The sequence below is a fragment of the Oryx dammah genome, unplaced genomic scaffold, assembly GCF_014754425.2.
Source record: "Oryx dammah isolate SB20612 unplaced genomic scaffold, SCBI_Odam_1.1 HiC_scaffold_10, whole genome shotgun sequence".
In the NCBI taxonomy this organism is placed as follows: Eukaryota; Metazoa; Chordata; class Mammalia; order Artiodactyla; family Bovidae; genus Oryx; species Oryx dammah.
In genome coordinates, this window is record NW_024070194.1 from 7,636,882 (window position 1) to 7,652,977 (window position 16,096).

The following is a 16,096-nucleotide window of genomic DNA, read 5'->3' on the forward strand; positions in this document are numbered from 1 at the left end:
CAAGGCTCTGTGCTCAAACGTTTCCCTACTGGAGCACGCATTATTGTGAGTATAAATACGTGTGTGTGCTCAGTCGTGTCCAGCTCTTTGCAACCTTATAGACTGTAGCCTGCCAGGCTCCTCTGTGCATGGGATTCTCCAGGCAAGAATACCGGAATGGGTTGCCGTGCCCTCCTCCAGGGGACCTTCCTGATCCAGGGATCGACCTTGTGTCTCCCATGTCTCCTGCATTAGCAGGTGGATTCTTTACCACTATTGCCACCTGAGGAACCCTTGAGTACAAATGACTTTCCCTTATTTCTTAAAAAAGTTTTTTTTGATGTGGACCATTTTTAAACTCTTTATTGAATCTGTTACCATACTGCTGCTGCTTTATGTTTTGGTCTTGAGACATGTGGGATCTTAGCCCCCTGTGGATGGAACCTGAGCCCCCTGAACTGGAAGGTGAAGTCTTAACCCCTGGACCACCAGGGAGGCCCTGCCCTTATTTCTCTCTGTATCACTGATGTTGATCTCCAGGACACTATGGGTTTTTTTTTTTTTTTTTTCTTTTTCTTTTTTTAAATTTTCCTGGGGCAGGCCATTATGGTTTTAAGGGGGTTTTATTATCCATTAGTATTTCATTTCAGGATAGTAAATGATCATTTCAAAACATCTGCTCAGTCAGTTCAGTCACTCAGTCTGACTCTGTGACCCCGTGGACTGCAGCATGCCAGGCCTCCCTGTCCATCACCAACTCCCGGAGTTTACTCAAACCCATGTCCATCGCATCGGTGAGGCCATCCACCCATCTCATCCTTTGTCGTCCCCTTCTCCTTCTGCCTTCAATCTTTCCCAACATCAGGGTCTTTTCAAATGAGACACTTACTCCTTGGAAGGAAAGTTATGACCAACCTAGACAGCATATTAAAAAGCACAGACATTACTTTGCCAACAAAGGTCCATCTAGTCAAGGCTATGGTTTTCCCAGTAGTCATGTATGGATGTGAGAGTTGGACTATAAGGAAAGCTGAGTGCCAAAGAATTGATGCAACTGCGGTGTTAGGGAAGACTCTTGAGAGTCCTTTGGACTGCAGGGAGATCCAACCAGTCCATCTTAAAGGAGATCAGTCCTGAATATTCATTGGAAGGACTGACATTGAAGCTGAAACTCCAATACTTTGGCCACTTGATGCGAAGAGCTGACTCATTTGAAGATGTTTGAAAACATCTGCTACACTGCCCTAAGAAACGCCCCTTGACGTGAGAAGGCAAGTAAACAGCAGTGACTGCTCCATGGACTTCCTTATCATTCTCCAGGTGAGAACCAGAGGGCCGGTAGGGAGGTGTCCACAACCAGGGGCCTAAGCAGGTTCTCAATCTGCTTCTATCAAAGTTAAAGTTTATTTTGATTGCTGTCACATGCTTGGGCAGAAGTTCTTCTCAATTAGATCTGAACTTGGAAAAGGAGCTCTAGACTCCCCTTCCCACCCCAGCAGTGAGGTTCAGGTAGGTTCACCAGAGACCAGCTCTTGACCTGGCACACTGGTCCTGGATCCATGTGATAATTCATGAGGTTCACACCACTGTTTTGGTTATATCCTGATGTATCATCCATATCAGTCAGCTCACTTGCTCAGTTGTGTCCGACTCTTTGTGACCCTAAGGACTGCAGCATGCCAGGCTTCCCTGTCCATCACCAACTCCCGGAGCTTGCTTCAACACATATACATTGAGTCGGTGATGCCATCCAACCATCTCATCCTCTGTCGTCCCCGTCTCCTCCCGCCTTCAATCTTTCCCAGCATCAGGGTCTTTTCCAATGAGTCAGCTCTTCACAGGTGGCCAAAGTATTGGAGTTTCAGCTTCAACATCAGTCCTCCCAGTGAATATTCAGGACTGATCTCCGTTAGGATGGACTGGTTGGTTCTCTTTGCAGTCCAAGGGATTCTCATGAGTCTTCTCTGACACCAGAGTTCAAAAGCATCAATTCTTCGGTGCTCTGCTTTTTTCATAGTCACCCTGATAGCTATGATTAATATTTTCTCCTCTAAATTGAATGTAAGCTGTGCCATGTCATGTGTGGGATCTTACTTCCCTGACCAGGGATCAAACCTGTGTCCCTGCATTGGGAGTGTGGTGTCTTAGCCACTGGAGAGCCAGTGGTAAGGACAGCCAGGTAAAGAAGTCCCTCAAAATCAGTTCATTTTTAAAGTTAAAGAAATCTGCTTAAAAAGAAGTACTCAGAGTAAAAACTGAAGTCTCTCTGAAGGCCCAAGGCACCTCCATGACCACACCTCCCTGACCCACCCTGCCCTTTGCTTGGTGCATCCAAGGCCACACCGGCTCTTTGCAGGAAGCTCCAGCCTTCGGACCTTTGAACTCCTTGGTTCCTCTCCTGAAATTCCCTCCCTCTGATGCTCACTGCATCAGAGGGAAAAGTCACTTTTGAACTGTGGTTTTGGAGAAGACTCTTGAGAGTCCCTTGGACTGCAAGGAGATCCAACCAGTCCATCCTAAAGGAAATCAGTCCTGAATATTCATTGGAAGGACTGATGCTGAAACTGAAACTCCAACACTTTGGCCACCTGATGCAAAGAACGGACTCATTCGAAAAGACCCTGATGCTTGAAAGATTGAAGGCACGAGGACTTCAGGGGATGACAGAGGAAGAGGTGGTTGGATGGTCTTACCGACTCAACGGACATGAGTTTGAGTAAACTCCGGGAGCTGGTGATGGACAGGGAGGCCTGGCATGCTGCAGCCCATGGGGTCGCAAAGAGTCGGACACGACTGAGCGACTGAACTAAGGGATGCTCACTTGGCTTACTTCCTCTCCTCCCACCTCTGCTCGGCCATCACCTCGCAGCCAGGCTGGCCTTGATCACCACATACACTCCCAGCCTGCCCACCCCTAGCGCCGCCTCTGTTCTCCACTCCCTACTTTGCTTTTCTCCCAAGCTCTGGCGGTCATCTGATAAGCTTGTTACACTTAGGTGCTGACTGCTTTTTCCCAGGCTGTGAGCTGAGTGAGGGGTGAGGCGACCTGTGTGTTCTGCTCACTACCCAGGCATAGCACCTGCAAGAGAGGTTGGCACACAGTAGGTGCTCAGCTGACGGAGCTTGCACTCTAGGTGGAGGGTCGGTGATGCAGCCACAAGTCACAAAGGTAACTCTGTCATGACTAGAGGGGATAAGGCCTTGGAGGAGGAATATGGAGAGCTGGGGGAGGGAAGTGCAGGCAGGCCCCATTGAGCTGGAAAGTGGGAGTGGGAGCTGGGAGGGAAAGCCTCCTCTGGAGGGAGGCTGAGGCTGGAAGAGCAAGGGGAGGAGCAAGAAAGGAAAAGGGAGGAGCTTTCCAGGAGGCTGGACCGGTTATATGCAAAGCCTTCTAAGCTTCCACTCTTCCAAGCCCCTGTCTCAGGACCTTCCATCTTCTTGTGGGTTTCATCCGCTGAGACTCTAAACATTTCTGCATTTCCTTAGAATCTGTTTCTGAGGCAGGAAGGGGGAAGCCAGGTCCCCCAAATTAAGCTCTGTGACATTAACAATCCACTTTCCAGGCATCTGGGTGGGGGAGCGGCAGGCTCTCTGGGATGCTGTTGACAGGTCCAGACCCCGGACTTTAGCAGCTGTTTCTTTTCCAAGAACAGAGCTGCGGCCACCAGAAACCCCCTGCCCGTCTCCTCATGGGCCTGAGATCACAAAAGCAGGATTTTCTTTTTCATTAGCTTAATGCTGTCTTTATTAACTGGGAAGGGTTCCTGGAACATATGATCAGTGAGTATTAAATAAAACACACACACGTGCACCAGCTCCCCCACCAGCCTGTGCTGATGGAGGGTCTCTGGGCTCCCGAGCAGTTGTCCCAGAAACAATGCAAGGCTACCAGGGGCGGCAGCCAAAGGCACAGAGAGGGGATTTGCAGAAGGAAATGACTCAGGATGCTTCTGCGATTTCTGAGTGGGAGTGGACCGGCGACCAAAGAGCCTGGAAAGGAGACAGGCTCAACAGAGGAGGGGGAAGCGCCCTGAGAGCTGCGTGGAGGAAGTACCTTTTTGGCTCCCTGCTCCTCTTCCACACCATCGCCGATCACGATGTAGACGGCCTTTCTGCCGAACCTCTGCATTATCCTCTCGAAGCAGCTCTCCTTCCCTGCATGCACGGAAGGAAAGGAAGATGCTCGGTGAGGACCCGGGGCTGCGGCGAATAATCATCGCCAATTAAGAGCTTACTTCGTGCAGCCGCCTTCCTAAGGACCTGGGATGAATCATTTCATCCTCGAGCAAACCTGGAGGTGTCCCTGTCCCCAGGCGACGGATGACAAGACAGAGGCCCAAAGTGGTTAAGAGGCTGGTCCACGGGGACCCAGCAGAAAGGCAGAACGGGGGTTTGCAACACGCTCTGGTGTCTGTGCAGCTGCCTGGTGTAAGAGCGATGGGCCGATTTTACAGGTTAGACGTGAAGCCCCGAGAGGTGAGGCGATGTGCCCAGGGTCCCAGGGTTAGGAAGCGGAAGTGTCGGGCTTCACGTGTCCGAGGGTGGGCAGCCTGGTGCCAGGGTGGCCCTCGTGCGATTCCCCTGTTTTTCTCTTGCTTTGTGTAGATGTTCTTTTCATGTTTTCCTTCGTCCCAGGGGGCCACGGTAGTAGCATCAATCCTGGCACACTGAATTCAGATCTTAGCTCATCCTGACCTGGTCGGCAAGTTTAGGAACTACCATCATAACAAGAAGTGTGCTAATAGTGACAGCTGTGACTCTATGCTGGTGCCTGCTGAGCGCTTCACTTCTATCAGCATTTCTCAGCCTCGGTGCTCCTGATGTTTTGGGCTGGCTAATTTCTTTGCCACCCTGAGCACTGAAGGACATCCAGTGCCATCTCTGGTCTAGAACTTTAGTAAAGGCTCTGCTCTAAGGAAACGCTTCCAAAGTATATACTATAAATTGATTTTTTCTCCAGAAAAAATCACAGGTAAAAATGTCTCATCAAAAACATCTTAACTAGATTTTGTATTATTATACATTTTTAGGTGATACATACACACACACACACACAAATCAAGACACAGTGCCCCTCTACCCCTACCCCAGAAAAACCAATATTACTTTTCCTGATGACAAATGCTGCTGTTCATTTCTAGCTACTGAATTCTCTTATTTGATGAAAGCTCTGAGCCTGAGGTGTTTTATCTGTTAATAAGGGAGATTAGCAAATATGAAAGAGTTGTTGAAACAGGATAACACTAAATTGAGACACTCTTCTTGAAAGAGCATTAAAAAATTGACAGTCTTCTGTGTGGTTCAAGGTTCAAGGTTAGGTTATTTAATGTACTACCCAAAATAAAACCACCTCATGTACCATCCTGGGGTGGGAAATGTTTTCCTCTTCTCCCTTAGTAATAGAATTTCCCGAGTTTTACCGGGGCTTAGCTATGGTCATTTAGCTACGGACTACACTTCCCAGGTTCCCTGGCAACTAGTTGTGGCCACGTGACTAAGCTAGGCCAATAGGTAAGTAGATGTAAACCCCAGCCCCAGTGTTATTTTTAGAATACTGGAGGTATATCACCCCTTCCTCTTTTCTCCCTTCCATAAGCTAGAATAACAATATGGCAGATTCTGATTTGACCATATACATGAGAATAAAATTAGAAGGGATGATGATGGGAAAAATGGGAAGAACCTGGCTTCCTGGGTGAGTATGAACAGAATCACCCCATCAGCCTGGATCACTCGCCTCTGGTTTGGTTGACATCTGAGAGAAATTAGCTTTGGCCCTAATGTAATTAGGGTCTTCCCAAAGGTGGGGCTAGTGGTAAAGAACCCGCCTGCCAATGCAGGAGACGAAAGAGATGTGGGTTCGATCCCTGGGTCGGGAAGATCCCCTGGAGGAGGGCATGGCAACCCACTCCAGTATTCTTGCCTGGAGAATCCCACGGTCAGAAGAGCCTGGTCGGCTGTGGTCCACAGGGTTGCAAAGAGTCAGACATGACTGAAGCAACTTAGCGTGCACACACACACACACACACACACACACACACACACACACTACTGTAATTAAACCCTTGTATTTGCGGGTATTTGTTAATAGCAGCTTTGTGCATATCTTACTAATACACTTTGGAAAACTGCAAAACTAAGCAATTTCTCTAGAAGCAGAGGTTAATCCCAGTGGCTTATGAGGGTGGTTCGGGGAATTTCGTCATGCCTCTGGACAAATTCTTTAACTTCCCTGGTGTCATTAAACCTCTCATCCCGGCAGACAAAGTTGACCTTACCCTCCCTGCTGTAGGTCTAGGCTCCCCTACCTGTCTTGGTTGCACTGTAGATGTTCTCAATAGGAAACACAGAACCCAATCCGTACAGCAGGACTTTGGCCAGGGCGGGAATTAGTTGAGTGGTGGTGACCAGCACGTTGACACAATTGGGCCTGAGGACAAAGAAGACTGTGGGTCAGAACTCCAGGATAGCACAAGGAGTTTAGTAGCTGAGCCTGGAGTCGGTGGGAACTCTGGTGCGGTTTGGAGGCTCTGGCTAAGTCATCTTCAGGTGAGGGTGGATGGAGCTCCAGGATCCTCTAGCCATTCCTCTCTTTTAAGCCTCCTGACACATTACAGTTGAATACAAGTATAATACTTCCATTTACAAAGCAAATGTTTATTGCAAGGGTCACTAAAATAGCTGCAGGGACCTACTGGAAATGTACCTGAGTGGTACAGAACAAGTGTAGGAGAGCAGGGAGACGTGAGGCCTGGCATAAGGACTGGAAAGCACTTGCGAGTTCTGACACCTGACATCCTCAAAACCTGCAGTTTGGATTAACCTTCCCTGTCTTTGGGGCCAAATGTATATCAGACAAAATGCATCAGTAGGGTGGATTCAGCTCATGGGCTGCCATTTTGTAACCATATGTTGGGTCACAAGAATTCTGATGTTGGTACAGAGTAATTTGTTCTCTGCTGCAGGTGATTTTTTTTTTTTTTTTAAGAGCAAGAGGCAATTTATTAGGAGGCCTAGAATGAAACTCGGAGAAGGCGATGGCACCCCACTCCGGTACTCTTGCCTGGAAAATCCCATGGATGGAGGAGCCTGGTAGGCTGTGGTCCATGGGGTCGTGAAGAGTCGGACACGACTGAGCGACTTCCCTTTCACTTTTCACTTTCATGCATTGGAGAAGGAAATGGAACCCACTCCAGTGTTCTTGCCTGGAGAATCCCAGGGACGGGGGAGCCTGGTGGGCTGCCGTCTATGGGGTCACAGAGTCGGACACGACTGAAGTGACTTAGCAGTAGCAGCAGAATGAAACTGGACTCCCCTGACCTCACTAAGGGCCCACCAGGTAAACGGTGGCGTCCTATAAAATGGTTTTCACAGGGCGATGTTATGGCTGCAGGGTGTTGTGGGCAAGAGTGGATGGGAGAAGACAGACCTATGGACAAAAGTCTTTAGCTTTGCTGGCCCCTGCTTGAGTCTCTGCAGCTATTTGCTTCTCTATGGGACAAGGTGTCCATGGTGCCTGGTACATCCCAGCTTTATCAAATGGCTGGAAAGTGTGCCAGGGAGAATTTGGAGAGTTCGATTGTCCCAGTGTGGAAGTGAAGGGGCCAAGAGCCTCGAATGGGAGAAGGTTCAGTGGCACAAAGAGACACAGGGGCTCCCACCTACCGGGAATTGATGAGGTTTAGTGCCTTCAGAGAGTGGGTCAGCCAGAGGTCAGTCAGAGCCTCCAGCTCGGCTCTGAGCTGCAGCCAGGTCTCTCTTTTGGGAGCTCCTATCAAGCCTGTGGACAAAACCAAAAAACATATAGTTATCATTTTAGAGGTCTGGGGTAGTAGGGTGATGGAAAGGGAGTCTAGCTACTGTACTTTGAGGTTTCAAGTCAGGTGACACCCAAGGTCAACTTCAATCCAGTGAGCTAAATTTTATTTTGAGATTGACTGATAGGCTCAATGGATGGATTAATCATTCACTGCCTCCCAGATGCTGACTTATTAAGCATTTTCTCTTTACATCCTGTATCTTGCTCTTTTCCAGACACACTTACTGAAACCCTTAGGATGCTGCCGTCTATGGTGACCCCCGGGCTGGCAGCCACAGCCCTCACTGGGCTGGTTCTGTGATGCAGAAATAGCTGGGGGAGGGGCAGCAGGAAGGGGCTGGGCAGTGGTGTTCTGCCAGCCGCCAGCTCCTTGCCAGATGATACATCGGATAATTGCCCCTGAGCTGATGGGAAAGCAGAACAGCCCGACAGAAGCCCGGGGCACTTCCTGGGGCTTAACTTGGATGAGGACCCGAGGGCCTCTGTTGGCTGATTTGGTCCCTGTCACCCCTACTCCAAGCACACCCGCTTCCTTCCGTCTGTGTGCAGAGATGGGTGAGCAGGCAGGGCCGACCCCGAAGCTCTCTGCTTCCCTCCTGCAGCTGACAGGCTTGGATGTGAGAGGCCATGAAGTGTGGGCAGAAGTGAAGTCACCGGCCCAGGACTGGCTCTGCCGCCTGGGCTGTGAGACTCTCTGACCGCAGTTTCCACCTTCTTACAACATGCGTGATAAAAACTGATACCTGGCTTCCCTGGTGGCTCAGGGGTGAAGAATCCGTCTACTAGCATGGGAGACACAGGTTCGATCCCTGATCTGCGAAGATTCTACCTGCCACGAGGCAACTAAGCCCGTGCGCCACAACTACTGAGCCTGCGCTCTAGAGCCTGGGGGCTGCAACCACTGAAGAGAGCTGCCCCCTGCTCTCTGCAACTAGAGAAAAAGCCCGTGCAGCAACGAAGACCCAGCACAGGCCAAAATAAATCAATAGAAAAACTATTTAAAAGAAAGCTGATACATTACAAAGGTGTTGTGAAGAGCAAAAAAGCCTTCATAACAGAGCCTAGCATGGAGGAAATGCTCAATAAAACATTCGCTGTTGCCGGGACTGCAGCCTCAGACAAGGCAGAAAATCTGTCCTGAAGAATTAATGCTCTACCCGCAGAAAGCAAACAGAGAAGAATCTAAGACTCTCAAGCGAAACTGAAAGGAACTAGTAATAAATGCTAGTTTACTGAGTGCCTGCTGCATTCCAGGCACAGAGTCCTGCCTTTTGTATGCATTAACAACAAACCTTTCAGTCACTAGGGAAGCAGAATTATTTTTATCCCCATTTCACAGACTTAAGAAACTAAGGCTCAGAGAGTTAGAAAGTGGCAGCACTGGGACTAGAAGTGTATTCTGTCCAGTTGGAGACCTTGAATTCTTCCTGGGACTCTATTCTTTCCGGGAATGGGGTCAAGGTGTAGATGGCAGATTCTGTTATCTGCCTACTCCAATTCAATTCCCTTTACAGGCTAGTAGCTGGCTAGAGACATCGTGATCAAAAACATCCCCATGTGCTTCCCGGGGAAGAAGCAGCCTCACCTGTTAAAAGTCAAAGGCCTAGAGAATTCCAGAAATAGTGATCATGGGCCTGGTCATTGGTGAACCCACCCTGCCTCCAGCCCCTTCCAGGTTTCTTGTTCAGTGTGATAAACCAACGCTCTCCTGCCACTGAAGCTGGTGGCTTTCACGACTTGGCTGCACAGTAGAATCATGCAGGGAACTCAGTAAGTCCCAAAGCCAAGCGGCAGCCAGGCCAAGAAAAGCAGAAGGGGAAATTCCTCAGGGGGTTCCAGCGTGAGCCAAGCTTGCGAACCAGTGTTTTCATGCATCACCTGGCAATCTTGTTAAAGACACAGATCTGACTCGGGTGCCTCGGGAGGGGCCTGGGCCATTTCTCACCAGCTCCCAGGTGATGCTCAAGTGGCTGCTCCAGGGGCCACAATCTGAGCAGCGAGGGCTGAAGCCCGTGGCCCTCAAGCTTTCAACAAGCCTCAGGATCACCTGGAGGGCCAGTCAAGCTGCAAAGGGCCAGGCCCACCCCAGAGCTGCTAATCTGATGGGGGGCCGGAGAATCTGCATTTCCAAGGAGCCTCCCGGGGACCCTGATGCTGCTGGTCCGAGGACCAGAGGTGGAGAACCGCAGCAGGGCCGGAGGCGTGATCGTGCACGGGCAGGACACGTCATCTCTTCCTCAGCCTCCCCAGACCCAGAGTGGGGGTGACGAGGTCCTAGTGCTCTCCAGAGGCCACCACAAGGGCCACCCCGGGTGAGCTAGGGTCTGCGGGCCTCTCGGAGCCTGGCACCGCACAGGCGGGGTGTGTGACAGCGTCCACTCTTGATGAGTTCCCTTTGGTCCGGGGGTGCGCCCCGGGCCCAGGCAGGCAGACCCTCCGAGCGCCGTGGGCGGCCCTCTCCCCGGCCCGCTCACCGCCGACGTTGTTCTTGTAGGTGTTGTACATCTCCTTCACCCGCCGGTAGCGGAAGGCCAGCTTCCTCATCCAGTCCACGCCGCCGTGCACGCCGGAGCCCAGGCACAGGTTGGCTCCCGGGGCCGAACTGTGGAAGCCATCGGCGGAGAAGTTGTAGGTGCTGGGGAGGCGGCAGAGGGATAAGAGACAGCGTTACTGTGGGGAGGTGGGAGCTTCTCACCAGGAGACCCATGGGTGGGCTTATGTTTGACTGTGTCCCCGAACGTGCAAGGATGCTCTGAGTATCTGCGTTCTGGGAAAAGCAGCATCGGGGCTTTCATTAACTTCCCAAACAACGGCAGCATCCTGTGCTCGTGCCAAGTCAGCATCCATTCTCTTTCCTTCTGGTATCAAAGAACATCTCTGTTTTCTTTTTTTGAGGGGCAGTCATTCTGTTCCCTGCATGCAGTGGTCAAGCCAAGGAAAGCACTTTGATCCCCAAATCTGCCCTGCCTCACATGCCTCGAAAGGCCTGGTGGCTAACCCTTTCTTCCTCTGCTGTGAGCATCTCTGTATCTTTCCATAGGCATTCCCCATGCTAATTTTATCTTTTAAACTAGGCAGAGTCAGACTTCTCTGGTGGCCCAGTGGTTGGGAATCCACTTGCCAGTGCGGGGGACACAGGTTCAGTCCCTGGTCCCAGAAGATCCCACGTGCTATAGAGCAGATAAGCCCCCCAGGCCACAGCTACTGAGCCCGCAGTCTAGAGCCTGTGCTCTGCAACAGGAGAAGCCACCTCAATGAGAAGCCTGCGCTCTGTGAGGAGGAGTAGCCCCTGCTTGCCCCAACTGGAGAAAGCCTGTGCACAACGCTGAAGCCAAAAATGAAAAAATCAGGCAGAGTCGATTGCTGGTCCTTTGCAGCCAGAACCCTCCGTCAGCACAAACTATGCCCTGGGGACATGTCAGAGCATCACAGGAAGTTAATGACAGGAGTGGCAGCTGGGAACCAGAAGGGGGAATTGTGGGCGATTTGTCACCTACAGCAGCTGGAGCGTGGGAAGGAAAACCCCAGCTCTCACGGAACACTATTTTCTTTCCCTCCACTGGAAGCCTGGTGCAGGTCTGCAAAATCACGGGACGTCACAAGGCAATGTGCGGACCAAAAACTTCCAAAGTGAAGGTCTCTTCAGAGAGAAAAGGCCTGGGTGTGGCGTGGGGAGCAGCTCAGAGTGGTACCAGGGCCTCTCAATGGCGGGGGGAGGGGGGTGGCTGGCTGATGTTTCTCTCTTCCTATTATTTTGTTGTTTCTGGATTGTCTGTGATGGATTTGAGGGTGGAGATATGATGCGCTAGGAATGCAACAGCACTGGGGAATTGTACCCTAGGTATCCCCAGTTCAACGCAAGTGCTGCGACAGAGAAAAGGGAATTTGGAAATGGGAAGCGCTGGGTCATTCTCTCCTGTGCGTGGGGCTCAGCCTGAATATCGAACTGGTGACAACAAAAGCCCTGCAGGATCCACAGAGATGCTTTGCTGATGCCTCAAATTCAAAAGCTAATTTCACCACTGGGGCAGGCGGCCCAGGAGGACACTGACCAGGGTCCTCTTTAACGCGAAAGGGCTCAGCTGCAGACGCTGGGATTCTCTCCAGAGGAGGCCGGATGGACAATCCCAGAGATACCAATGGGCTGACAGAAGCTGTTCTTCAGACAAATTCTTGCCCATATGACCATAAACACACACACACACACATTCACCTGGGTCATTTTTCACAGACATTTGTGAGTGTGTACAAGATTGGAAGCAAGTAAGTTACAATATCAGCAAGTGGTGAGTTGGAGATGGTAGATTCGAATAGGGGTGATCACAGTCTCTGCTCTGCTCTTTACTGAATTACTCAGTTTTAAAAAGATGAGGAATTCCCTGGTGGTCCAGTGGTTAGGATTCCATGCTTTCATTGCTGAGGGTGTGGGTTCAATCCCTGGTCAGGGAACTAAGATCTCCTAAGCTGTGTAGCATGACCAAAAAAAAAGAAAAATACAGATTGTGTGTAATTAACTTGTTCGAGCACTAGCTTGATAATGTGGTATTTAATATAGTAACTTCTGAGATATTGAGAAGATTACTAAAAAAATGTTTTCTGCATGGAAATAAGATGTGGCAGTTCTAACCACTTGTTTGCATGACTCTGGTCCCAGATCTGAAACCTGCATCTCCCAGAGGCTCTCAGGTTAACCCGCCCACCGCTGCTCTGTGTAGCACAGACTCTCCTCCCCACCGTCCCTGAACCGCAAGGGAGGCTTCCCAGTGGGTCTGGCGCAGTGGATGCTGGCCCCAGAAGTTCTGCACAAGCTGGGACCAGCTCCCCTGAGGGCTGGAAGGTGAAATTATGCAGTCCTTCCTCTTTCCCAGAAAGATGCCGCTGGGTTTGTTACACAGAGGTGTTGCTGTCGCTTTTTTCTCAGACCCTCCCTTGGGTGGCGGTGATCAGGGGCTAAAGAGAAATAAAATACGCCCAACTAGTAAAAGGGAGCAGACAACATCTAATCAAAGGGACAGAGAGCCATTTAGTAAGGATGACTCACTGTGCTGGGCACTTTGCGAGCACATTCTTAACCTGAGGAGAAAGGGGCTATGTGACTTTATCCCATCAGGGCTCCTCTTTTGTAGAACCGACACTTTTTCTTTTTCCACCTGAGAATTTTGCTTTATTGGGTGTTTGGATATACAAGGTTACTTCTTATCTGAGTGACCACCACTAAGTCTAACGTTAAGTGGAAATCATTACATAGCTTGTTGTATATAAGGTCTCTTACTCTGGATTTTTAAAAATTTTTAACTCATTAGTTTTATCAAGTAAAGGAAAATTTATAAGAGTTTTTCAATTGACACAGTAAGGGAAAATATTTTGGATATTTCACAATATTTTATAAAAAATATTAAGACACTTTTTCCTGAAATTTAAGTTTCACATTTTGGAGTAGTATTTAAAACCACTGATATGAATAGCCTGATAAGTGATATTCAACTATAGTTTTTTTAATATATGTTGGGAAAATACATATTTTTTATGAAAGTCAGTGGATTTTGATAAATTAAAATACAAAGACCATGTCCCTAGGAAGACAAATTATAAGAGGGGATGTTCATAAGGTTTGAAATACAAATGTTGTTACTAAGGAGAACCATATGCCCCAAGAACCCACGCTTTAAATTGCCACATGCTCCTTCCTCTCTACTGTCAAGGTTCTCATCTTGCTAGAGAATTTTGTTTTTTCATTTAATTTCTATCAACTTCTTTTCCTTTCTTTTTTTTTTTTAAGAGTCTGTGGAAGAACAGCTTCAGACCACTTCCCATCCAGTGGTCTGAGCACCGCAGTCTCCAATGAGGAGCCGCTGAGCAGGCACAGAGGGCGTCTGTGTGACTTTAGACCCATCTGTGGCCTTGGTTGAGTGGCAGTGAACTTGGGTGCTGGAGCATCCATGCACCCTAACATTCCTCCTTTTCAAAAGCGGCTTGTTCTTCTTTTTCAAACTCTTCTGGATCCCTGGAGAAGCAGAGCTCCGGCACGACCTCCTGGGTACTCACGAGAGATGGTACCGCGCATGTGCAGGACTTCCCGGACCAGTATCAGACCCGCTGGCGAAGCTCCCTCGGTATTGCACGGACGGCTCAGAGGAAAGTCTGTGCTACACAGAGCAGCGGTGGGCGGGTTAACCCGAGAGCCTCCGGGAGAGGCAGGTGTCAGCTCTGGGATCGGTAGCCACCAGGATCTCCTCCCTGGGTAGTGCAGAAAGGCTAGAGGATTTATTCTTGAAAAACGCTGACTCGAAACTCAGAGGACACCCTGGGGAGATGGCTGGATGTTCTGCCAAGAGGTGGAGGGCAGGGCAGGGTGTCCATGAATCCTTCCTCCCCTACTTACTAGCTGTGTCAGGCTGGGCAAGTTACTTAACCTCTCTGTACCTCCTGTTCCCCAGTGTAAAATGAGGATGATAAGAGCCACTTTTTCCTAACTGCTGTGAAGGTGCAATGAGGTAAGCCACGTGAAGCATCTGGTACAGGGTATGGTGCAAGATAAGGACAGTACCACTGTTGCTTTTTATGGTGTTTTTTTTTTTTTTAATTAATTATATTTTGGCCACCTTTGTGGCACGTGGGATCTTAGTTCCCCGACCAGGGATCAAACCTGTGACCCCTGCCTTGGAAGCAGAGAGTCTTAACCATTGGTCCACCAGGGCAGTCTCAGTTTTTACTATTAACTGAGAAAAAAAAAGGGGGGGGGCATTTGATGCCTAGCACACAGTAGGTCCTTTACAGATATTTCCTGAATGAACACATGGGGAATTTGGCTCCTAGGGGCAAAAAGCACCCTTAGATTGTGGATTCTTGAAGTGAGGTACCAACAGCTCAGCTCAAGTCAGGGTTCAGAGGGGCACTGCTTTCGATTCAAGCCAGCCACTACAGCAGAAAGGATAAAAACGGAACACTGGTCGCTTATTGCTTTGAAAGGGAGAGTGGTTCCCAGGGATGACTTCATGGAAAGGACACAATTAGCCTTGATCTGGGATTTATTTACTCCATAAATTGAGCAGTCCTGGCGGGCCCTGGAGCCTGGCTGGTCCTGGCCAGGCCTGACTGCAGAGGATTTTCTGAATGGCTAATTAAAGCGAAGCAGGCGATGCCCACCAATCACTTCTAATTGAGCTGGCTTTGAAAAGACTTGCAGGGCTCAGTAAGAGACACTTTGATTTATTTTTTTGGAGTAAATTGCAAGACACACCTCAGAAGCCAATGCTAAGCAAAATTACCACAAACGGCCCACAAGCAAAATATCGTTTTGGTCTCACAATACTTTTGATGGGCCGAGAGGTGCTGAATAGTGATCATTTTGATAAGCACAGATTAACAAGGGTTCTGTTTTTATAATGGGCAGGCTTGGAACATTCCTCAGCCACATTCTTCAGAAAGCTGTTCTCATTTTGAGCAGTTGGGGACCTTATTTCTGGAATTCATGTCCTAGGAGTGATTTTCCTAGAAAACCAACATGCCATTTATTAATTCAAGAAATATTTTTGAGTATTGACTGTGTTGATCTTATATCAAATAATATATACATATGTTAATGAGTGCAGTCAATCCTTGGAAAAAGGTGTACTAAACTCTTGATGGTAGTGATTCTGGGAGGCAAGATTAGAAGTGGTGTATGACAGTTTTTACAATATGCATGCATTTATTCCATTTTTATAATATTTTAATGCTCTATTTTTTGCTGTGCACGTGCAGCCTGTGGGATCTTAGTTCCCTGACCAGGGACTGAACCCGTGCCCCCATGCATGCATTACTTTAGTAAGCAGGGGGAAAAAAGATCCACAAAGAGATCAGCAGAAGTAGAGTTACAGGGAATTTGTAGAAAGCTCAGCCCCAGTAATTTGAGATGATGTGGAAGAAGCTGCTGGGTCAGGGGCACGATTGTGCTTTTTGAGAAATAAGTCCCAGTTATGGTGGAGGTAGGCACACCCTGGCCCTGATAACCAGCCTCCTCTCTGTGTCCCAGTGATAGGTGAGCTTGATTCTTAATCAGAAGGGGCATTTTTGACTCCCTGAATTCCTACCTTAAATCTTGCCCATTGTCATCAGATGAGACATCGTCCACGTGGATCTGGTCACAATCCTACGGAGAATTTGGCAAGAAGAGAAAAAGGGAGATACGTGACTGGTGAAGCTGATGCAGCCTTTGAGAGCTGATTTCATAAGCTGGAGGGTGAAGGAGCACTGGACTGGGAGTCAGGAGTCCTGAATTCTAGTCTAGACTTTGCTACTAAATGTTGGGTGATCTTG

At 49.0% G+C, this 16,096-nt stretch overlaps 1 protein-coding gene across 1 annotated transcript in view; it reads right to left on the minus strand.

Moving 5' to 3' along the window:
• EYA2 (EYA transcriptional coactivator and phosphatase 2) overlaps window positions 1-16,096 on the minus strand; it is a 263,039-nt gene that overhangs the window by 7,351 nt on the left and 239,592 nt on the right. The window contains exons 11-15 of the mRNA XM_040248198.1: window positions 15,871-15,929; window positions 10,273-10,433; window positions 7,645-7,759; window positions 6,288-6,409; window positions 4,034-4,134 (exon numbers count right to left, since the gene is read on the minus strand). Coding sequence (XP_040104132.1) covers window positions 4,034-4,134; window positions 6,288-6,409; window positions 7,645-7,759; window positions 10,273-10,433; window positions 15,871-15,929 — 558 coding nt within the window. The remainder of the gene's footprint in view (window positions 1-4,033; window positions 4,135-6,287; window positions 6,410-7,644; window positions 7,760-10,272; window positions 10,434-15,870; window positions 15,930-16,096) is intronic.